Source organism: Mus caroli, unplaced genomic scaffold (genome assembly GCF_978045245.1).
Source record: "Mus caroli unplaced genomic scaffold, Mus_caroli_1 scaffold_9, whole genome shotgun sequence".
NCBI classification, from domain to species: domain Eukaryota; kingdom Metazoa; phylum Chordata; class Mammalia; order Rodentia; family Muridae; genus Mus; species Mus caroli.
In genome coordinates this window covers 32,233,996-32,257,207 of record NW_028227264.1, presented here as the reverse complement: position 1 = coordinate 32,257,207, position 23,212 = coordinate 32,233,996, and the positions used below count along the sequence as shown (strand labels likewise).

The following is a 23,212-nucleotide window of genomic DNA, read 5'->3' as shown; positions in this document are numbered from 1 at the left end:
TCCCGGGATCTACAGCTTCCCCAGCAGCTGGGACAGACCTCTGGACGAACCCCGACCCCAAGTCCTAGCTCGGCTTCCAGGAGTCTGCACAGATCAGGCCATTGAAAGTCCCAAGAAGCTGGGCTGGCTGCCGCCAACAGGCTGCTCTGGGCGACAACGTGGGTTGGGAACACGGAAAAGCGGAAGCCCGTGGACCTCCGCGCCCCGCCCTCGGCGCCACTACCATGCCCTGCGCGAGACCCAGACCAGACACATCGAGCGCAGAATGGAGATGCCTCTCTGCCAGGCCTCTCCATCAGAAGCCAGCAAAGCCCAGCCGCGGGCGGTAGCTGTCCTTCCCGAACGCCGGGCGGGCTGCGGTCACCCTCCAGCCAATCCCGAGCGGTCGCAGGCAGGCAGCGAATCGGGGGCCGGCATTCCAGGCGCGACGAATCGAACTCCGACGCGGGGATCGGGCGGCCCGTGGAGCCGGGGCTGTTTCTCAGCAATCCGTGCCAGGCGTGGCTCCAGGCCTTTCCACTCCGACTCTGCGCGTGCGCCCGCCCGGCAGCCGGCGGCCGCGGTGTCCGCTGCAGCCCGCCGCCAGGGAGTCGCGCCGATGCATGGGCAGCAACGCGGGCCACGATGACAGATTACGGCGAGGAACAACGCAACGAGTTGGAGGCTCTGGAGTCCATCTACCCCGACTCCTTCACAGGTGACTTTGGCGGCCGCCCGCTCCGGGGCGGAGGCCGGGGCCTCCGGCTCTCCAGACAGTTTCTAGCACTCGCCTGCTCCCTTCCCCACTGTCCTGAAATCCGAAGGTCCGGGTGGCTCTACGGAGGCCCTGGAATTGATCCTGACCGCTTTGGTTTCGCGTAACCTCAGCCATCCGAGATTCACTGAAGCACGCGGGGGGAAACTAGCAATGCGATGAGTTTCTCCAGAGCCGCTTAATGTCCCCCTCCCTCCCCTTTACCTCCTCCTATTTTAAGCTCTGGTGAAGTAGCAGCTGTTTTCCCTGCTGAGAAGATTGGGATGCTGGCATTTGAGAGCAGCACACTCGGGGATGTCTTATTTTCTCTATAAGAGTGATCAGGCATTCTGCAGAATGCCTGATGAACGATGTGGTCGCTGTGGTTCTTAGGTATATTAGATGTCGTCGAGGTTCTGGAGGCCCAGGGAAGGCAAGTGGCTTGTGCTCTCCCTCCTCCACCCAGAGGTCCTTAGTTCTTACACCCTGAAGACTTGGGTTGGGGATTCAGCCTCAGATGTAGGAAGAGCTGATTGGGGCTAAGGGAAAGCATCCGTCAGGAAATTCATTAGTAGACTCTTTCCTTGTGAGTCTGTTTCCATGGAGAACCTATCTATGGGTCTTCTCAAATTAGGGAAGCACTCAAGGTAAAGTCAGTATGAACGTAGTCTGGGGATTGGCGGGATTTACATTCCACAACCCTTCCTCCAAGTGTTGTCAAGTATCACTTAGTGTCTGAATTAAGAACCCAAGGCATATTACTTTAAATCCTAAACTCCAAACCATCCCTTTCATTGCTTAGCTTAGTTTTATTTCTTGGCTTCACTTTTTGACCAACGTTTTGCAATGGAAGCAAATTTTGTTCTGCTTTGCCAACAGGCAGATGTCTCTCAGCTAGCTACTCCTGTGTAGCTCCAGTCGTGTTCATGTTCTCTCGCACCAGCAATACAGCTGTGCTGCGGATGTTAAGGGATGAGTGAAGAGGGGGTTGAGAGTGTCATTACCTGGGTGAGTGTGTGTGTGGAGTCTGGCTTCCTTCTCTATCCTTGCTTATATGTCAGTGTCAAACTAAAATAGAGCGCTAGTGTCAGTTGTCCGATATAGTCTGAATTACGATGTTTAGACCTTTCTAGCACGTTAGAAATATAATAGGCACGAACCCTTTGTAGGCAGAAGCAAAAAATGCATGAGGCATACAATATTTTTTTTTTTTTTTAGTTTTTCGAGACAGGGTTTCTCTGTATAGCCCTGGCTGTCCTGGAACTCACTTTGTAGACCAGGCTGGCCTCGAACTCAGAAATCCGCCTGCCTCTGCCTCCCGAGTGCTGGGATTAAAGGCGTGCGCCACCACACCCGGCTGGCATACAATATTTTTAACTTGTCTTAAATATTAGGTTATCCTTCACTAAGTTCCATGCATGTGTGTCTTACAGTGGCACATTTTTGTGTCTTAAAGCAGTATTGTATTGAATTTTGCTAGGTCCCTGTAGTAGTAGTATATGGAATTCTTGTCAGATGTACAAGTGCATAAGGAGCCTGAGTGAACCAGGGTAACAAATGACGATTTAGGATTAATTTGATGCACTCACCTATTCCATAGCAACCTGCTGAGCCTGTGCTTAATTCCTTTCTGCATCCATACACATTTTTGCAATAAAAAAATATCTCTATTAGAATTGCTGTTAGATGGAAGTTTTTTGGAAGTCAGTGGTTGAACTTTAGTAAGTCAAAACTAAGTCCCCTTAATTTTGTCTGCTTTACCAAATGACATCCTGTATGTGCTTCATCTGTCCCCTGAGGAGTAGTCATTGGCACTCCACAGACACGATGATATAGAGGAAGAGGAGAGATCATATTGTGAAAGCAGATGTTCTCGAGAAATACTTGTGATCTTTTCACAGTGGTGGAAGGCTGCACCTGTGGTTTATCCTAGTCCATAGCAGTGCATTAGAACAAGCAGTGGTGAGATTATCATCAGAACTGGGAATCCACTATGTGTGCTGGTACATGTCTATCTTCCAGTACTTGGAAGCACGAATCAGGAGACTGGAAAATTCTAGGCCAATGTGGATTATAGATGAAACTTCATCTTAAAGAACAAAACAAAATTTAGGGTTTAGTAATTTTTGCAAGTATAATTACCTCCCCACCCCCTCTTTGGTTTTCTGAGACAGGGTTTCTCTATGTAATCCTGGCTGTCTTGGAACTCAGTGTGTAGACCAGGCTGGCCTCAAACTTCTAAAGATCCTCCTGTCTCTGGCCCCCAAGTGCCGGGATTAAAAGCATGCGTCACTACCCAGATAACACTCGGTTTTAAAAGTAAAGTAAAGGTTGGTTTTTATTGTATATGAAAGTCTCTTGGCAGCACCTAGTTTGGTTATCTTGGTGAAGGAGCAGCAGAAGCAGCACCTGGGATAGATAAATGATTGAAGGAAGAGGCGGGGAGCTAGCAGGGTTTTAAAGATTTCCTGGTAATTGTTAGAAGGTATTTCTGTTTTCATCTTGTTTGTAAGGACGTATCCCATGTGTAGAGTTTTCTAGAATTTCTTTTTCTTAGCTGTACACATTTTCCTTTATTTCCTCCTCTTCATAGTGGCAGGTTGGTGTGGTTTCCTTTGCAAGCCTGGATTTCTTCAAGTGTTTGATGGGAAGTAATGCAAATGTAAATACTTTATAGCAGTTCAGTATGCATAAGACATTCCTTACTAGAAATAATACTGTTTTAGTTGTTGTAGGTCCTTCTGTTAATTGGGCCTAATTGTTCTTTGTCTTCATTAGATCCTAGCTTTGATTTTCTGCTGCATGTGGATGTCAGCACACCTTGGAAAGGCCAGGGTGATTCCTGTTCCTGACTTTGAGGTCCTATGTTGTTGCTGGTTTCTCATTGATTGGTAGTTCTGCTTTATTTGCTCCACCTTTTCTGTTGTCCAAGATTAGACCATTTAGTCTTCTTGCTGTAAGCTCTCTGTGTCCTTTAGGCATATTTATTTACCAAGTATTGATTAGCTACACAGTAAAGGATTCAGTCTATTAGGGAAGTAGGCAGTATACATTCAAGGGAACAGGATAGCCCAGTTGTTTTGGAAAACTGAGAGGTGATGAGTTAAGTGGAACTAGGGAACAGTCTTTCAGAGGGACATGGCACATGTCAGGCCTCTCTGAGTGCAAGCGGTGACATTACTAGATCGTCAACTAAGAGGTGGGATCGAGGAACTGAAAGAATTAACAAGTGAGCAGGAACCAGATGACTGAGGGCCTCCTCAGGGGTTAATACGATCTAATTAGTCAGTAGGTCCTCCATGCACAAACTGTGTACAGTGCTCATAGACACTGTTGTATGTATCAAACCCAGTGCTCTCAGAAGGACTAGGTTTTCTAGTGTTTGGACCATACAGTCTTACCACTTCCTATAAGTGATCTTAACTGATGGAGGACAAATAGAGAACTTCTTTTAGTTTTTGATGTTTGGCTTACTCCACAATCCCACCCCTTTGATGGTTTTCGCATAGCTAGCTTCCAGTGCCCTGTGTAGGCTGAGAACATCCTTGAATTCTTGACTGTCCTTCCATCTCCTAAATGCCACCACACTGGTGTTTAAGTGTTACTAGAAGCATGTAAAGATGTGATAAAACCTCTGCTAGAAAATGGAGCAGAGATGGGGGTAGGGTGGGCAGGGTAGTGGGGTTACCCTCACCCCAATATTGGTCCTTTGATTGTATAACACTTGAATTTTATTTGTTACTATCTTTTGTGGCTGCTACTTTCAATCTGGCAATTTTTTCCCTCTCACTTTTTCTCCTTACAAAGCTGCTGTTGTCCTTTGTCTTTTTTCTTTCTAATGATCTCATTAATCTGAATCGAGTGGTTTCCTTAATGGGATAGGTTTAGCTATTACCAAAAGATCCAAATTGGATTCAGGCCTTGTTTGGTTCTTCTGTGTCCTCATTTCTGGTTGTCTACTCCTCACCTCTGCAGGTTTCTCTGTATAAAGTACATCATGCCTGATTTCTTCTGTACTCATATTTGGCTTAGTGGCACCATATTCACAGCTGCAAACCCAACCCGTCATTACCATCTTAATTTCCTGTTATTCCCGTGGTTCCCATCCTAGTTCAGAACCTCATTATCCTCACCTGATTGATTGTAGAGGTTGCCTAGTTTCATCCGCCTCCCATTCTGTGCACTGTTGCTAGATTTACTGTCTTGTGCAGAGATGAAGTTCTAGCTGCTGGAAATGTTACTGTCTAGAACTACACTGTCAAACATACTGACTCTCACTAGTTCACTCACTCATATATGCCCATCCAACAGAAAACTTTAATTCTCTAAATGTTTCTTAGCTTCCCAACCACTGTGCTCTGCCACCAGGGTCTCCTAACACACGTCCCCTTTCTTCCTGCCTACTTGGTAATTCATGGCTTTTAACCTCATTCAAATAATGTCCCTGAAATTTGTCAGAAGGGAATATTTTTCTTTTTAAATGAAGTCCTGTGTGGCTTATACAGCCCTAGAGCTGAAGAACTGTAGGCAGTTTATGTGATAGCTCCAGGGTTCAGTGCCTGCATCTGTGGCAGCAAGGTGATGATGGTTTAACTGTTTCTAAGATGCACATCATATATTTCAATGAAATGAAAACCTTATATCTTGGCATCTTTATTAGTGGTATATAAGGTAAATTACTTATGTTTAACCTCTTAAATTTAGCTGACTGTAGTTAAGAGTATAAAACTATGGTTTTGGTATTGAATTTAAAGGATTTTTATTTAACTGCATAGTCCAGAACAAGTACAATGTAGTGCTCAGCGTGGCTGTGTTTTTAGACTAATTAAAAGCCTCCTGGAGTCCTTTTTGTTTTGGATGTTGTTGGGTTAAAGCTTTGATTTCTGTGGTCATGGTATTTACATTTCATGATATGTTAATGCTAAGGAAGAGGAATGAAACTTATGTAATAAACACCTAGAATCAGTAAGAACAACTTACCTGGGAGCATATAACAAGATTTTAGTACCTTTTCAGCATGGGTATGCTATCTGAGACAGTGATGCACAGTTTGAGTCCAGGGAGAGTGCTTCATCGGTTGGGCAAACTTCTTTTGAGTCAGTGTAGATGTTCATCATGACATTTTAAACCTGAGTCACAATGAAGGCCTGTGTTTTAAAAACATTATTGATGATAACACATGTCTGAGGTGTCCTGGGCACTTTAAAGCCATGCAGTCTCCCTGGTGACTTGAGTCATCTGAGTTCTTCCAGAGTTCACACAACTGCTGCCAACCTTGAGAGGCCAGTACTTCCCAGGCCTGGCATAAAGCTTAGGCCTTGAGAAAGATTTTGCTGACAGGACCCTGACATAACCCTCTCTTGTGAGTCTATGCCAATACCTGGCAAATACAGAAGTGGATGCTCACAGTCATCTATTGAATGGAACATAGGGCCCCTAATGAAGGATCTAGAGAAAGTGCCCAAGGAGCTAAAGGGGTCTGCAACCCTATAGGAGGAACAATGATATGAACTAACTAGTACCCCAGAGCTGTGTCTCTAGTTGCATATGTAGCAGAGGATGGCCTAGTCGGCCATCAATGGGAGGAGAGGCCCTTGGTCTTGCGAAAATCATATGCCCCAGTACAGGGGAATTCCAGGGCCAGGAAGCGGGAGTGGGTGGGTTGGGGAGCAGAGCTGGGCGGAGTAGGGAGGGGTGGGGGGACGGATAGGGAGCTTTGGGGATACCATTTGAAATGTAAATGAAGAAAATATCAAATTTACAAAAAAACCAAAAGCGTAGGCCCTGTAGTCACCCCTCCAGCTAGGAGCTTCCTGGTTTGTTTCTCACTTGGTTTTGAATATTAATCTTCTTTGTTACTTTTTTTCATCTTCATCCATTAGTTTAGTCCATCAAGTCAGTATTTGCTGACTTTGCAGAACCAACAGGGCCCTGGTGTGGGGTTTCTCACAGCATTTTCTATATTCTTGTGTGGGAGTAGATGATCAACAGATGTTATTAGACATGCTCTAAAATGGTATTGGAGGCTTCCTTATTTATGTAAATGTTACATACAGGTCTTGCTTAGTGAGTGTTCAATAATTCCATGTTCGGAGTCATATCCAATTTCTTTATAATTGTGTGAAAGGTGGCTCAGTCTCTTGGAAAGATTAGATTTCAAGTCACTTAAACCTGTAGAAAATAACCCATCATAACATGAATAGCAGTGGGTAGAGGCTGGTGAAGAAAAACCCCAAAGTTTTTGTTTACCATTCTGTTCAGGAGTCTTTTGGAAGGGAAGTCCATATACATTTAGATTTTGGAATAAAATATAAATGACTTAATATTTAATTAGTTAGAGAGCTATTTACTAAAGGTATATCATTGCAGATTGAGATTACTCTTGATTGAAATAGTGGGTTTATCATTTCAGTGTTCTGTTAGTCTGGGTTGTTTGAAATGAAAATATAGGTGAGGTATGAATTTCCTAGTGCTGAGCAGCAATAAATCATGAGAGAAGTCTGCCTTAGGAGCCCCTCAGTAACCGCTATGTGTATTTTCTTGCAGTGTTATCAGAAAGCCCACCAAGCTTCACCATTACTGTGACATCGGAGGCTGGAGAAAATGATGAAAGTAAGATGGAATAGCTATGGTTTTCCTAGGCTCCTTCTGCAGTCATTGTGCAGGGCACTGCAAGTGTGGAGGTGCTGTCATTGTGCGTGACTGTTGTGTTTGTAGTCTGTGTTTTCTGTGTGAGTGTGACTCTTAGGGACAGCGGCAGTCCAGGTTCTGTAGGCAGGTGCAGTCAGTGTGTGTGGTATTTATAAAAAAGCAGGTAGGTTAACAGTGCAGCAGATGAATGGACGTAGAGACTTTTGTCCAAAGAGTTTGTCAAGTGCTTATTACGTTTTGATTTCTGCTATTTTTTTGGAAGTGTAAATTATTTACTGACCATTTTCTATTATAAACAGACTGAATGTATACCTATCTATCCCATCCCTCAAAGTAAAACAGCTTTAAAACTAGTAAGTTAAATAAATTAAATTTAGTAATGGTGTGAAGGTTATCTATTTTTGGTCTAAGTCAGCTAATATAGTAATTTAAAAAGTTATATATAAGCTGACAGTCTCAAGTATGGTTTTCTCAGGTGGCAACACAAGTTCTGTCAGGAGGAATCAATTTTAGAGGTTTCACTTGAAAACTGTTAGTTTCTTAATAATGGAAAGTGAGTGCCATGTTGAGATATTTTAAAATCTCAAAGAAAAGGATGTTAGACACAGTTACTCTTTCTGTATTTTTATAGATAAGTATCTATAAATTTTCCATTAAAGCTCCAAATGAATACTGCTCAAAGCCCCCTGAGCTCTTTTTGGCTATGTGAAACCAGTATGTGTGCAGAAAGCACTGCTCTTTGTGACAGAATTTAACCTTCTTGTTAAACTTTCCAGAGATGATTCTCATATTCTGCACAGTACCTTTATTGGTAGCTAATAGTACTCTATAAAAACAGCTGTGTACAGTTCATTTTTAATTTGAGAAATGTTTTTCACTGTTTGAAACAATGCCTAGATTCTGCTGGTTTTGTCTCTATTCTTCATTTTGATGAACTGATTAGTGGAAGAATAGGTGAAGAGAGTTGATGCTTAGTGTCAGACGTGGCATTATAAATGAATGTGTAAAAACTTGTCTCACTAGTACTTCAGGCAAGTTAAAAATGAAAATATTTCATCTCATCCAATAAATTTTCAGTGTTGATGAATAGAAAAATAGGCTGTTGTGGGTTTAGATTACTACACAAGAGCTGTCCCTTTGTGTGTTTCTACTCATGGAATATTATTGTAAGGAAAATATTTCAACACAAGTAAATGATACTTGGAATGTTATAATAAGCATAGTTCTGTCCTAACCAGGAAATGGTGACATACTTAGGAAAGGGAATTGGAATGATGTACTTGTTAGGTTTTAGATTATAGATATGCCTATATATTTTGTTTCTTCTATCTTCCTTTTTTTGTTTTCACTTTTTAAAAGTTTAATGTTATTTTATGTACATGAGTGTTTCTGGGCTTGTATGTAAGTGTACATGCCTGCTTGCTGCAGAAGCTAGAAGAGGGTTTAGATCTAGAGTTATGGATGGTTGTATTAGTCAGGGTTCTCTAGAGTCACAGAACTTATGGGTAGTCTCTATATAGTAAGGGAATTTGTTGGTGACTTACAGTCTGTAGTCCAACTCCCAACAATGGTCAGCAGCACCTGTGAATAGAAGTCCAAGGATCTAGGAGTTACTCAGTCCCACAAGGCAAGCAGTCAAAGGAGAGACAGAGAGACAGAGAGAATCTTCCTTCTTCCAATGTCATTATGTAGGCCTCCAGCAGAAGGTGTAGCCCAGATTGAAGGTGTGTGTCACCATGCCTTTAATCCCAGATGACCTTGACTTCCCTGTCTTCTGGAATCCATACCCACTATGCCTCAAGATCTCCAGTCCCAAGATCCAGGTCAGAAACTGTATCTCCCAGCCTCCAGATTAGGATCACTGGTGAGCCTTCCAATTCTGAATTGTAGTGCATTCCAGATATAGTCAAGTTGACAACCAGGAATAGCCACTACAGTTTAAACCACCATGTGGGTGCTAGGAGATTAACCTAGGTCCTCTGGAAGAGCAGCTGGTGCTCTTAACTGCTGAGTCATCTCTACAGCCCCTGGTGTTTGTGTGACTGTATCTAGACATGTGTAGAGATCAGAGGACAATCTTAGGTGTTGGTCTTTGCTTTGCATGGTCTACAAACATTTCCCTGTGTCTGCCTCCTGTCTTGTCACTAGAATTCCATGTGTGCTATATTTTATGCAGCTTTTATGTGGCAAGTGTTTTATCCATGGATTATATTTCCTGCCTTTCATTCTTACTTTGAATTGGTAAATAATTATAGACATGATATAGTGCTCTGATTTGGTAAGTTTACATGTAGTAAAGTGATTCAATTACATGCACAGATAGCACTGTGGCTAGCAATATGTTTCTATAATGAATACCTGGTGTTGCTTATAGTAGAAGCAGTAAGGTCTTTTTTTAAAGCTTATGCTTTTCAGCAGGTGTGGTAATACAAGCTTATAGTCCCAGCATTTAACCTCAGAAAACTGCCAGTGCAAAAAGATGCCAATGTTAGCAACATCCTCCTGGCATTGTGTATATTTGAATATTAATTCCAGGCTCTAGCTAAATCCTCGGCAGTCAGGAACTTCTGCTAGTAAAGCCTGTATGTGAGACTATGGCAGTAATTTTGTTAATACTGCTTTGAGGTAGGTTTTTGTTTATTTAGTCATGATGTTTAAAAAAATGTTTTTTGTCTGTCCTCTGAAATACACTTATGAGGCAAGTGTGTTTCATGGGCAAGAAAGAATTTCTGCCATTCTCTTGATTTCTTCAACTCATCTTGTTGAGGTTGTTCCTTATATTAGTAATTATTTTGTGTTTCTTTTCACTGATATTTCAAACTACTGACTCAATAGAAACACTGATTTTTATACTATTAATATATTCACATTAAATTTTATCTTGTGTCTTAGCTGTCCAGACTACTCTCAAGTTTACATACAGTGAAAAGTACCCTGATGAGACTCCACTTTATGAAATATTCTCCCAGGAAAATCTAGAAGACAATGATGTCTCAGACATTTTAAAATTACTGGCATTGCAGGTAAGGAAATCATTTTTCTTTATAGTAGCATATTTTATTTCCCTTTATTAAATTATGGCTGGAAAAGGTTTTTTATTTTTATTGTTTATTAGATATTTTCTTTATTTACATTTCAAATATTATACCCTTTCTTGGTTTCCCCTCCAAAAGCCTCCTATCCCCTCCCCCTGCCCATGCTCACCAACCCACCCACTCCTACTTCCTGGTCCTGGCATTTCCCTACTCTGGGGCATAGAGTCTTCACAGGACCAACGACCTCTCCTCCCATTGATGACTGACAAGGCCATCTTCTGCTACATATGCAGCTAGAGCCATCAGTCCCTCCATGTGCACTCTTTGGTTGGTAGTTTAGTCCCAGGGACTTCTGGGGGTTCATATTGTTCCTCCTATGGGGTTGGAAACCCCTTCAGCTCCTTTGGTCCTTTCTCTAGTTCCTCCATTGGGGACCCTGTGCTCAGTCCAATGGTTGGCTAAGAGCATCCACCTCTGTATTTGTCAGAGGAGAGCCTCAGGAGACAGCTCTATCAGGCTCCTGTCAGCAAGCATTTGTTGGCATCCACAATAGTGTCTGGGTTTGGTGATTGTATATGTGATGGATCCCTGGGTGGGGCATTCTCTTCAGTCTCTGCTCTGAACTTTGTCTCTGTAACTCCTTCCATGGGTATATACTTCTAAGGACTGAAGTATCCACACTTAGGTCTTCCTTCTTCTTGAGCTTCATGTGGTCTGTGAATTGTATTTGGGTATTCTGAGATTCTGAGCTTGTATCCACTTACGAGTGAGTGCATACCATGTGTGTTCTTCTGTGATTGGGTTACCTCACTCAGGATGACGTTTTCTAGTTCCATCCATTTGCGTAAGAATTTCATGAAATCACTGTTTTTAATTGCTGAGTAATTGTGTAAATGTATCACATTTTCTGTATCCATTCCTCTGTTGAGGGACATCTGGGTTCTTTCCAGCTTCTGGCTATTACAAATTAGGCTTCTATGAGCATAGTGGAGCAGGTGTCCTTATTACATGATGGAGCATCTTATGGGTATATGTCCAGGAGTGGTATTGCTGGGACCTCAGGCAGTACTATGTCCAATTTTCTGAGGAACCACCAAACTGATTTCTAGAGTGTTTGTACTAGCTTGCAATTCCACCAGCAATGGAGGAGTGTTCCTCTTTCTCCACATCCTCACCAGCATCTACTGTCGCCTGAGTTTTTGATCTTATCCATTCTGACTGGTGTGAGGTGGAATCTCAGGGCTGTTTTGATTTGCATTTCCCTGTTGACTAAGGATGCTGAACGTAGCCGGGAGTGGTGGCACGTCTTTAGTCCCAGCACTTGGGAGGCAGAGTCAGGCGGATTTCTGAGTTTGAGGCCAGCCTGGTCTACAGATTGAGTTCCAGGACAGCCAGGGCTGCACAGAGAAACCCTGTCTCGAAAACAAACAGACAGACAGACAAACAAAAGGTTAGAAAAAAAAAAGATGCTGAACATTTCTTTAGATGCCTCTCAGCCATCCAGGTCTCTTCAGTTGGGAATTCTTTGTTTAGCTCTGTACCCCATCTTTTAGTAGGGTTATTTGTTTCGCTGCTGTCTAACTTCCTGAGTTCTTTGTGTATATTGTATAGGGTTGGTAAAGATAGATCGTATCCCAATCTGTTGGTTGCCTTTTTGTCCTATTGACAGTGTCCTTTGCCTTACAGAAGCTTTGTAATTTTATGAGGTCCCATTGTCAATTCTTGATCTTAGAGCCTGAGCCATTGGTGTTCTGTTCAGGAAATTTTCCCCTGTGCCCATGTGCTCGAGGCTCTTACCCACTTTTTTTTCTATTACTTTCAGTGTCTCTGGTTTTATGTGGAGATCCTTGATCCACTTGGACTTGAGCTTTGTACAGGGAGGATAATGGACCAATCTGCATTCTTCTACATGCTAACTGCCCATTGAACCAGCACCATTTGTTGAAAATGCTGTTCTTTTTCCACTGGATGGTTTTAGCTCCTTTGTCAAAGATCAAGTGACCATAGGTGTGTGGGTTCATTTCTGGGTCTTCAATTCTATTCCATTGATCTTCCTGCCTGTCACTGTACCATACAGTTTTTATCACAATTGCTCTGTAGTACAGCTTGAGGTCAGGCATGGTGATTCTAACAGAAGTTCTTTTATTGTGGAGAATTGTTTTTGATATCCAAGGTTTGTTATTCCAGATAAAATTGTTCTTTCTAACTCTATGAAAAATTGAGTTGGAATTTTGCTGGTGATTCCATTGATTCTGTAGATTGCTTTTGGCAAGATGGCCATTTTTACGACATTAATACTGCCTATCCATGAGCATGAGAGTTCTTTCCATCTTCTGAGATCTTCTTCACTTTCTTTCTTAAGAGACTTGACGTTATTGTCATATAGATCTTTCACTTCTTTAGTTAGAATCACAGCAAGGTATTTTATATTATTTGTGACTATTGTGAAGGGTGTTGTTTCCTTAATTTCTTTCTCAGACTGTTTATCTTTTGAGTAGAGGCAGGCCTCTGATTTTTTGAGTTAATTTTATATCCAGCTACTTTGCTGAAGTTGTTTATAAGGTTTAGGTGTTCTCTGGAATTTTTGGGGTCACTTAAGTATACTATTATATCATCTGCAAATAGTAATATTTTGATTTCTTCCTTTCCAATTTGTATCCCTTTGACCTCTTTTTGTTGTCTAATTGTTCTGGTTAGGACTTCAAGTACTATATTGAATAGGTAGGGAGAGAGTGGGTAGCCTTGTCTAGTCCCTCATTTTAGTGAGATTGCTTCAAGTTTCTCTCCATTTAGTTTGATGTTGGCTACTGGTTTGCTGTATATTGCTTTTACTATGTTTAGGTATGTGCCTTGAATTCCTGATCTTTCTAAGACTTTTATCATAAAGGGTTGTTGGATTTTCTCAGCATCTAATGAAATGATCATGTGGTTGTTTTCTTTGAGTTTTTTAATGTAGTAGATTACATAGATGGATTTCCATATATTGAACCATCCCTACATCCCTGGGATGAAGCCTACATGATCTGATGGATGATTGTTTTAATGTGTTCTTTTATTTGGTTTGGGAAGATTTTACTGAGTATTTTTGGAATAATATTCTTAAGGGAAATTGGTCTGAAGTGCTCTTTCTTTGTTGGGTCTTTGTGTGGTTTAGGTATCAAAATAATTGGGGCTTCATAGAACAAATTGGGTAGAGTACCTTCTGTTTCTATTTTGTGGAATAGTTTGAGCAGTATTGGAATTAGGTCTTCTTTGAAGGTTTGATAGAACTCTGTACTAAACCCATGCTTCCATGTGTATGTGGGCTTTCTATTGTTATATGTTCTTATTGAAGACCATCCATAGTCTGAGGTGATCTGATAGGATGCATGGGGTTTTTTCAGTCTTGTAGTATCTTTTGAGGCCTGTTTTGTGACCAATTATATGGTCAGTTTTGGAGAAAGTACCATGAGGTGCTGAGAAAAAGGTATATTCTTTTGTTTTAGGATAAAATGTTCTATAGATATCAGTTAAATCCATTTGGTTCATAACTTCTGTTAGTGTCTCTGTTTATTTTCTGTTTCCAAGATCTGTCCATTGCTGAGAGAGGGGTGTTGAAGTCTCCTACTATGATTGTTTGAGGTGCAATGCGTGCTTTGAGCTTTCGTAAAGTTTCTTTTATGAATGTTCCTTTCCTTCATCTGTTTGGTTGTGTTTTCCCGTAATTCTTTAAGGGATTATTGTGTTTCCTCTTTAAGGGCTTCTACCTCTTTACCTGTGTTCTCCTATATTTTTTTAAGGGAATTATTTATTTCCTTTTTAATATCGTCTATCAGCATCATGAGTTGTGATTTTAAATAGACATCTTGTTTTCCCGATGTGTTGGGATATCCAGAACTTGCTGAGGTGGGAAACTGGGTTCTGATGATGCCAAGTATCCTTGACTTCTGTTGGTAAGACCCTTGTGTTTGCCGTTCTCCATCTGGTTATCTTTGGCGTTCGATGGTCTCTGGCTGGAGCTTGTCCCTCCTGTTGGTCTGTAAGCCTGTGTCAGCTTACAGCTCTCTCCTGGAGGAACTTGTGTACAGAGGCCTTTGGAACAGCTCAAGCTCTGGGTTCAGGTGGTGACAGGAAGGATCCTGTCCCAACTGGACCACTGTTCCTGTGTTCCATTTGCTCCTGGCTGGCCCAGCTCCAACAGTTGTTGGAGAGCAAGTGAAAATCTCACCTCTTAGTCCAGGAGTATGACCAGAGAAGACCAGCTCTCTCCTAGCGGGACCCACGTACAGTGGGCTGTGGAACAGCCTCAGCTCCAGGGTGCAGATGGTGGACCGGCAGAAGATGTTTTTAAATACATATAAATAGTATATTGACCAATCAGAATTCATGATACATAACCACAAAGCATCTTTTTAAAAAAAGACAAGATTTTTATTGTTTGAGAATTTCATACATGTATATAATGTTCCTCCCACGATTCCCCCTCAGCATAGCCTCCCCCTGTTATTTCTTTTTTTAATTGTCTTAAAGATTTATTTTCCTGGGCACGGTGGCACATAGCTTTAATACCAGATCTCAGGAGGCAGAGGATCTCTGAGTTTGAGGCTATTCTGGTCTGCAGAGCAAGTTCCAGGACATCCAGAAGTACACAGAGAATCTCTGTCTTAAAAACAAACAAACAGAAAAGGATTTACATTATTTTAAATTATGCATATATGTGTGTATGTCTCTAGGTCGGTATGCTCATGAGTGCAGGTTTCCTCCGAGGTATCAGATCCTATTGGAGCTATGGTTACAGTTAGTTGTGACTGTCGGATAAAGGAGCTGGGAGCTGTACTTTAGAGTTCTGAAAGAGCAGTTTGTTTTTTTAACCCCACTCAGCTCTATCTCCAGCTCTTGCTATAAATATCTCACTAAGACCAATTAGTGCTACCAATATGCAGTTGGCTAGCGGCCATTTACTGGATCACAGGTAAGCCACTGTTGGCCATACCCCAAAGAAAAATGACTTACTCTTATAGAAGGTATTAACTGCTCAGAGCTCCTCAGCTAAGGGTGGAGCCACGTGCTCTCTCCCATCAATTCTGGAATTTTGGAAAGTTTGGTCTAGTGCAGGTTTTGTGTAGGCCTCTACAGCTCTCATGAGATCACAAATATAATGGCTATATCATGTCTAGAAGACATAGAACACCTCCCTATTGTCTGGATCTTGTAGTCTTCAATGATACTCTCTGAACTTGGGGACAGAATGGGCTGATAGATATGTCCCATTTAGGGATGAGAAGACAACAGTTATTTATTCTCACACTTTGGGCTGTTATGATTCTCTCCATGGTTGGATATACTTTGGGGTATTGAAGTGATCCACTCTGTTGTGCTGGGATTCGTCTCTGATGTTATGTGTATGTCCTCTGGAAGTTCTCTTAATTATTAAAAAGTGACCCTTCTTTATCTTCCTCACTAGTTTTTGCTTGAAGTCTATATTGTCTGTTTCCTAGGTCTGTGTCCTAGTTATTAACAACAAGGGCACATGTAGCCCAGGGTGGCCTTGAACTCACTATGTAGTCAAAAGTTTCTGAGTCTTTTGCCTCTCTCTCACAGATGCTGGGATTTCCTACTACTGCTTCTGCCTCTATACTCAAATTTAAATGTCCACTTATCCAACTGTATGGGATAACTGAATGAGGAATCAGGGTATAAACGTGGGATTTAGTTGTTATAATAACTTTGTCTCTTTAGGCAGTTTATAGTTTCCTGAGAAGTGTGTTTCTATCCACCTCTGTCTGCTTTCCACAGGCTGAGGAAAATCTCGGCATGGTGATGATCTTCACCCTCGTGACAGCTGTTCAAGAAAAGTTAAATGAAATAGTTGATCAGATCAAAACAAGAAGAGAGGAAGAAAAGAAACAGAAAGAAAAGGAAGCAGAAGAAGCAGAGAAGGTATACGTGAAAACCTTGGTTTCCTATTCTTCACATCTCTGTAGGCTAGTTGCTATTTAGCTTTGATTTTTTTTTTTTATCCTGACAGTGTTAGTAATTTGCTTTTGGAAATCACAATAGTGAGACTAAAAGGTAAATTTTCCTAGGAGTGAAACTTTGGCTGAGGATATATTGTGAGTAACAGATGACAGATTGATAAAGCACATTTGTGTAAAACCAATAAATGTAAGTGCTTCCCACCAGAGTGTCTGAGAACTACCAAGTCCTGTCACAGTGCTATAGACAGGGCCAACTCCAAACTCTGAAGTAAAAAAGTGGTGTTAGTGTTGCAAATTGATGTGTATTGAAAACATACTAAAACCAAGCACTTTGCTAATAATCAATAGCTACGGCAAGGACAATAAGTACATTGCACATTATCTTTATTTTTTTAAGTTTTGCAAGAAGAATATTTTTAAAATTTGACTTTTCCAGAGTAAGATGCTGACATTAAATAGAGAGCTAGCCCAGGCAGACATTAGTAGTATCTGTCCGTGCTTCACTGTGTGGCTGTGGGTATCTAGAAGACACTCATTTGGCTTTATTTGTTAAATTACTGCCTCAGTGACCTGACACCTGTGTCTTTCATTTTCTAAGAAACTGTTCCATGGCACCCCTGTTACGATTGAGAATTTCTTGAGTTGGAAGGCCAAATTTGATGCAGAACTCCTGGAAATTAAAAAGAAACGAATGAAAGAAGAGGAGCAAGCAGGGAAAAATAAACTAAGTGGTGTGTATGGTGCCCCCCCTGCCTAGCCTGGTCAGTCCTCCCACCCCGTAGCCCACACCATCTCCCAACAGCAGAGATGACTGGGATAGATTTCCACAGCAATCATACATACACTCTTCACACACAGTTCATAGCTGCTGTGTATGCTATAGCTTTGTTTTGTATTTGATGAGTCTGGACTTACAGTCTAGATCCTTTGACAAGAATATTGAGCACCAAAGCCTTCAGAGTGATAGAATCAAACCCATAATTTTTCAGACCTAAGGGACCTAGGCTTTTCATGTTTTCTGAGTCTGAATACATGTCTTGCATTCTATGCTATTGCACAATTCATAAATTTATTGAAATTCCCAGAAACACAGGTGTTCAGATTTGTCTTCTTGGGTCTTCCTATTAAGTGATTATACGGGATGAAACAATGCTATGCCATTTGAATTAAATATATTTATTTCTTTTAGGGAAACAGTTATTTGAAACAGATCATAATCTTGACACATCTGATATCCAGTTCCTGGAGGATGGTAAGATACTGTTAAACTTCCTCGTGGATGTACTATCTGTGAAATGCGGAGTACTGTTTTTTTATTGTTTTGTTTTTTATTTTTTTATTTTAGTACACTGCTATTTACTTATTTATTTTTAATTACATTTCAGATGTAATCCCCTTTCCTGGTTTCCCCTCTTAAATCCCTTATTCTACCCCCCACCCCCCTTACCCTGCTTCTATGAGGGTACTCCCCCACCCACCCACCCACTCCCACCTCACTACCCTAGCATTTCTCTACACTGGGGCTTCAAGCTTTGACAGGACCAGCTTTGATAGTGGAGCAGGTGTCTTTCTTACATGTGTCCTTATTACATGTTGGAGCATCTTATGGGTATATGCCCAGGAGTGGTATTGCTAGATCATCCGGTAGAACTATATCCAATTTTCTGAAGAACCTCCAAACTGATTTTTCAGAGTGGTTGTACCAGCTTGCAATCCCACCAGCAATGGAGGAGTGTTCCTCTTTCTCCACATCCTCGCCAGCATCTGCTGTCACCTGAATTTTTGATCTTAGCCATTCTGACTGGTGTGAGGTGGAATCTCAGGGTTGTTTTGATTTGCATTTCCCTGATTATTAAGGATGTTGAACATTTTTTTAGGTGCTTCTCAGCCATTCAGTATTCCTCAGGTTGAGAATTCTCTACTTAGCTCTGTTCCCCATTTTTAATAGGGTTATTTGGGTTCTCTGGAGTCTTAACTTCTAGAGTTCTTTGTGTATATTGGATATTAACCCCTTGTTGGATGTAGGGTTGTTAAGATAGATCTTTTCCCTATCTGTTTGGTTGCTGTTTTGTCCTGTTGACAGTGTCCTTTGCCTTGTAGAAGCTTTGCAATTTTATGAGGTACCATTTGTCAATTCTTGACTTTAGAGCCTGAGCCATTGGTGTTCTGTTCAGGAAAATTTCCCCTGTGCCCATGTGTTTGAGGCTTTTCCCCACTTTCTCTTCTATTAGTTTCAGTGTATCTGGTTTTATGTGGAGGTCCTTGATCTACTTGGACTTGAGCTTTGTACAGAGAGATAAGAATGGACCAATTTGCATTCTTCTACATGCTGACTGTTAAAAACAAGATTTTGAAGGTTTTACAGTTGATCAATTTATACACTCAACCTAAATGTTAAATTGTATAGCAATGCATGTTTTAAAGTTTTCAAGTGACTTAAGTACCTCAAGGGTGGCAGTTATAGTATATAAGCCTTTCTCAGCTAGAAACTGGGACAGCATGGCTCAGATGACCATTTTCCTCAAAAGTCTGTATCACAGATGTGGGAGAACTGAATCTGTTCACTCTGGGTTTATCGAAGCCTCAGATGTGGAACTTTTAGCATCCTCTACTAAGCACCTGGACCTCCTCCTACTTTGTAGTTGCTGGAGTTTCTTGTTCTTAGGTTTGCCTCTACCCCTGTTTCCTGCACTTTTTGCATTTACCATGCCCACTCACAGATGCTTATGTGCTGGCCTTCCTTCCCACTTTGCACACAGCAAAGAGCTGCATGGGCCACTTCCTATCTCCTGTAGCTGATGGCCTGCTTGTGTTTACATTGGCCCCATACTCATCACATTTGGTCAAAGTAGCACTTTGTTCAGGTCCTCATTACCCTCGTATATCTACCCTGTCCTTTGGAGTTCACTAGGCCCTGGATTAGGTACTGCTGATATGGCCCACTGCTACATCATTCTTACCTTTGCAGGGGCCTTTTCTGGCACTTGCCCCCTTCTTTACTTCTTGGTGATAAGAATGGAACCTGGGGCCTTGTGTATGCGCATAAAATGCTCTGCCATTGAGCTACACTGCTAGCCCTCAATATGTTTTTCCCCCTCAAATACATTATTACCTTATCTAGCAAATAGGTCAAGATTCTTAATTTTATGATCTTAAAAACAAAACTCAAAGCTGAGCATATTGGCTCATCACTTGTGTAATCTATGCACTTGGAGACTGAACAAAATTGCCTAAGTTTGAGGCTAATCTGTTCTACTCTGTGAGTAGTAGGCCTGTCTGGGTTATAGAGTGAGACTGTCTCAGACAAGCTAAAACCAAACAAATCAGAAATTCCCTAGGATATTCTCTTCTGCATTGCTGAGGAATCTCAGTCATCTCATTACCTTGTGCCTTAGAAATTTCATTATCTTTACGTATCCCCTCCTGCCCTCCCTTGTTAAACTGGAGTTATAGATCTATGAGCCACCATGTGGGTGCTGTGAATTGAATCTGAGTCTCTAGAAGAGCAGCCAGCCCTTCTACCATCTCTCTAGCCCATGAATCACTTGGTTTCTTGGAGCCTTGAATCTTCTATAGTTAACTTCTCTGCTTCTGAGAATGTGAACCTTATATTTAAATTTTAGAATTCTTTGATAGGGGAAAGACTACATCGTTCCATTTCAGTATGCCCTTACCTGTGTTACTTCCAGATATTTTTCTCAAGATTCTTGTCTTCTAATTGGAAATACCAAGATCTTATCATTTTGTACGTTTTATATACTTTTAGAATTGCTTGTCCTGGTCCTTGTGTTCTGGTGGATTCAAATGTTCCCTGAAGATGATTGAGAAGCCTTCACTGCTCTTGACTCAGTTACTTTGTGGCCTGGACTCAGTGCATTGTCATTGTATTTCTGGCTCTGAGCCATCTCTCCAGCCCTATATCTTGACTATATAGACTATAGTTTATATAGGCTCTCTATATTCTCATTGGATTGAATACCAGTAACCTAGATTCTTAAGAGGGAAGGAAGATAACCTTTGCACAGATGGAGTAGTACTGTGGTATCCTGCTATAGCTACTTCAGGCCATCTGCAAAGTAGGTTTGTTGAGGCAGAGCCTGGCCAGTGCTTCTCATAGGGCTTAGACATTTAGAGCCTTTTCCATCTGTTGTATGTAAAGGGAACTAGGCTAGTCCCATCTGACAGTCAATTAAGTAAGAAATTACAGATCGGCTTTGATGATATGCATATCTGCTGCTTCTTGGTAAGCTGAACTGTGGGGCTGGACTCAGTGATTGTCCACCAGTGAGTCCTCGTTTTTCAACTATAGCTTGCTACACTTACATTAAGTATTCTATGAGCCTGCTTTAAAATAGCAAGATTCTAGGCTATGACTGAAGATTGGAGTTGCTCTTCTATTGTCAGAGTCTCTGCTGATCAACTTCAGAACGATTTGCAATGGTAGCCTGAGAGTCATCACTACCCCCAACTTCCAGTTCCCCAAACGCACACGCGCGCGCACACACACATACACACACACGTGTTTTTTCTGGATTATAAGGTGAGGCTGTTTTACTCTTCACAGCTGGGAACAATGTGGAGGTGGATGAGTCATTGTTCCAAGAAATGGACGATTTGGAGCTAGAAGATGGTGAAGATGATCCTGACTACAATCCTGTTGCCCAAGGGAGTGACTCCTCAGACTGATGGACTGTCCCAGTCTCCAGAGAGGCGTGACCGCCACAGCATCTGTGGCTATGCTAGAGGGTTTGGATCTTCCTTTTGTTTTTTTCTAAGAAAAAACATATTTTTCAGGAGAATATTCTTCTGATAGCTTTCATCATTGAACTTAATAAACTGCCCATAAAATTTCAAATATAAAGTGTTTACTTCCTCTTATTGATGAACAGTTTAGATGTTTTATGACTTAGTGTTGCCGAGAGCCCCCACCTGTATCACTGATGTAGGCTGCTGCTGTTGATGCATGGTTTTACAAATAAGGCATTGGCGTGACTCGGAATTTCTGTGCTGGGGGCAGTAGTTACTTTGGATTCCAAGTGTCTTACGAGAAGAATGAGTGATGAGAACAGTAACCAACCTGGACTCCTAGTGCCTGGCATAATAATTTTGTGTTTTAACCAAATTAGAAGCTCAACTATTATGTATGGAGGAATAAAATAGACTTTATTTATTTATTTATTTATTTATTTATTTATTTATTTTTGGTTTTTTGAGACAGGGTTTCTCTGTGTAGCCCTGGCTGTCCTGGAACTCACTCTGTAGACCAGGCTGGCCTTGAACTCAGAAATCCGCCTGCCTCTGCCTCCCGAGTGCTGGGATTAAAGGCGTGAGCCACCACGCCCGGCAAAATAGACTTTATTACAGTGGTGGCAGTATTTGAATCCGAATTTGAAGGTTTTAAGGTATACATTCCTGGGCCTTTTGTGGGTTAGAGCCAGAAACAGTAGATCCCAACCTGATTTTACAACAGCTCAGTCTCATTACAGCAGTTCTAGAACTGTTCTAACATATATTTCTGACTGAGTCCCTGGCCTGATGGTTTGTCTTACCCGGGTTAGTGTTTTTCTGGCCATTTAGCCAGTTCAAAGACTCTCTTGGGACTGTTTATTATTGGAAGAGAAATATATCTAGATATTCGCATATGGAATGCCCTCTTCATAGTACATTAAGATGGTTGGTTGGGGGGATCAGGTAGGTGAGCCAGGCTTCCTGCTAGCTACCCAGTCTACAGTTTAGAAGGTTGACTTGACTCTGGTTTATATCACTTGTACTGTTCCAAGTACCTACCTTCAGTCAAAAATGTCTGTCACATACCCACAAATGCAGTCTTATTTTGGAACGAGACTTATGATTAAACTCAAACTATTTAAAATAGAACTATCATGCTGGGAGTTGGTGGCGCTCAACTTTAATCTCACCACTTGGGAGTCAGAGGCTGCATATCTGAGTTTGAAGCCAACCTGGTCTACAGAGCAAGTTCCAGGGCAGCTAGGGCTACACAGAGAAACCCTGTCTTGAGAAGAACCAAAACCAACTAAACAAAAAAGCAAAAACAAAAGTAAAATTGTCATTCTGGAATTTAATACTTTTTGAAGATTATTTTAGTTGATCTTGATGCCAGGTGGTAGCAATAACTTTCAGGGTTTCTATGCAGAGAGCCAAAAGCTTGTGTAGATGAACTTTTCTTTTCCATAAAAGCAATGTTTAGAAGCTGATCAGTAGATGTGTAAGAACCTGGAAGAAGCTGTTCAGTTGGGGTAACAAAGCATCGAGGAACAATGTGCCAAGGTCAGGTCTTTGACTGAAGCGCCAACTTGTCCCTCTTTCTTCGTGTGACTTACATGGTTTTAGGTGCTTTGCTACTGAAGTGGGTTTCTACCTTAGTCTTTCTAGAATGTAGGGAAAGCAATGATAAAAGGGCAGCCTGGTTAGTTCTATTGACACTTCAAGATTTGTCATGAGACCATAAATCCCAGTTGAATTCATATTCTGGGAGTGAGCCCATGACTCCATTTGTGCAGCAGCCTGAACTGTGGATGTTGAAAACTTGCTTGATCTTTTGCTATTTGTGCCAAGACATATAAAAATATTAGTAGGATAAAAAGGGAAACACATTTGTGTAAATTATGGGAAGAATGAGAATTCTCAGGAGAGTTCAAACCAGTCTTTATACCCACATTCTTGAATAAGACCTCATCTTCTCATCCCTTCATGCTCTTTCTGCCAGCAAGGATTCTCTAGGGCAACTTGAGAAAGTGCTGAGACAGCATGCAAAGAGTTAACTGACTATTGTTCAGTTGAGGTCAGACTAAAAGGAAAGGTCAGTGTCACCTCAT

General features: G+C 41.5%; 1 protein-coding gene across 1 annotated transcript; it reads left to right on the top strand.

Moving 5' to 3' along the window:
* Positions 1-424: 424 nt before the first annotated feature.
* Rwdd1 (RWD domain containing 1) lies at positions 425-21,237 on the top strand. The gene is made up of 7 exons (XM_021174496.3): positions 425-697; positions 7,280-7,345; positions 10,277-10,407; positions 16,195-16,338; positions 16,975-17,107; positions 17,566-17,628; positions 20,941-21,237. Exons 1-7 carry the CDS (start codon positions 625-627, stop codon positions 21,060-21,062), a joined length of 732 nt encoding a protein of 243 aa, XP_021030155.1. The 5' UTR covers positions 425-624; the 3' UTR covers positions 21,063-21,237.
* The last annotated feature ends 1,975 nt before the right edge of the window (positions 21,238-23,212 follow it).

Excerpts from the sequence above, each read along its gene's own strand:
- Rwdd1 (XM_021174496.3), top strand. The coding sequence starts at position 625 with ATGACAGATTACGGCGAGGAACAACGCAACGAGTTGGAGGCTCTGGAG. Across the intron at positions 698-7,279 it reads CTACCCCGACTCCTTCACAG|TGTTATCAGAAAGCCCACCA; the intron begins GTGACTTTGGCG and ends ATTTTCTTGCAG. Across the intron at positions 7,346-10,276 it reads GGCTGGAGAAAATGATGAAA|CTGTCCAGACTACTCTCAAG; the intron begins GTAAGATGGAAT and ends CTTGTGTCTTAG.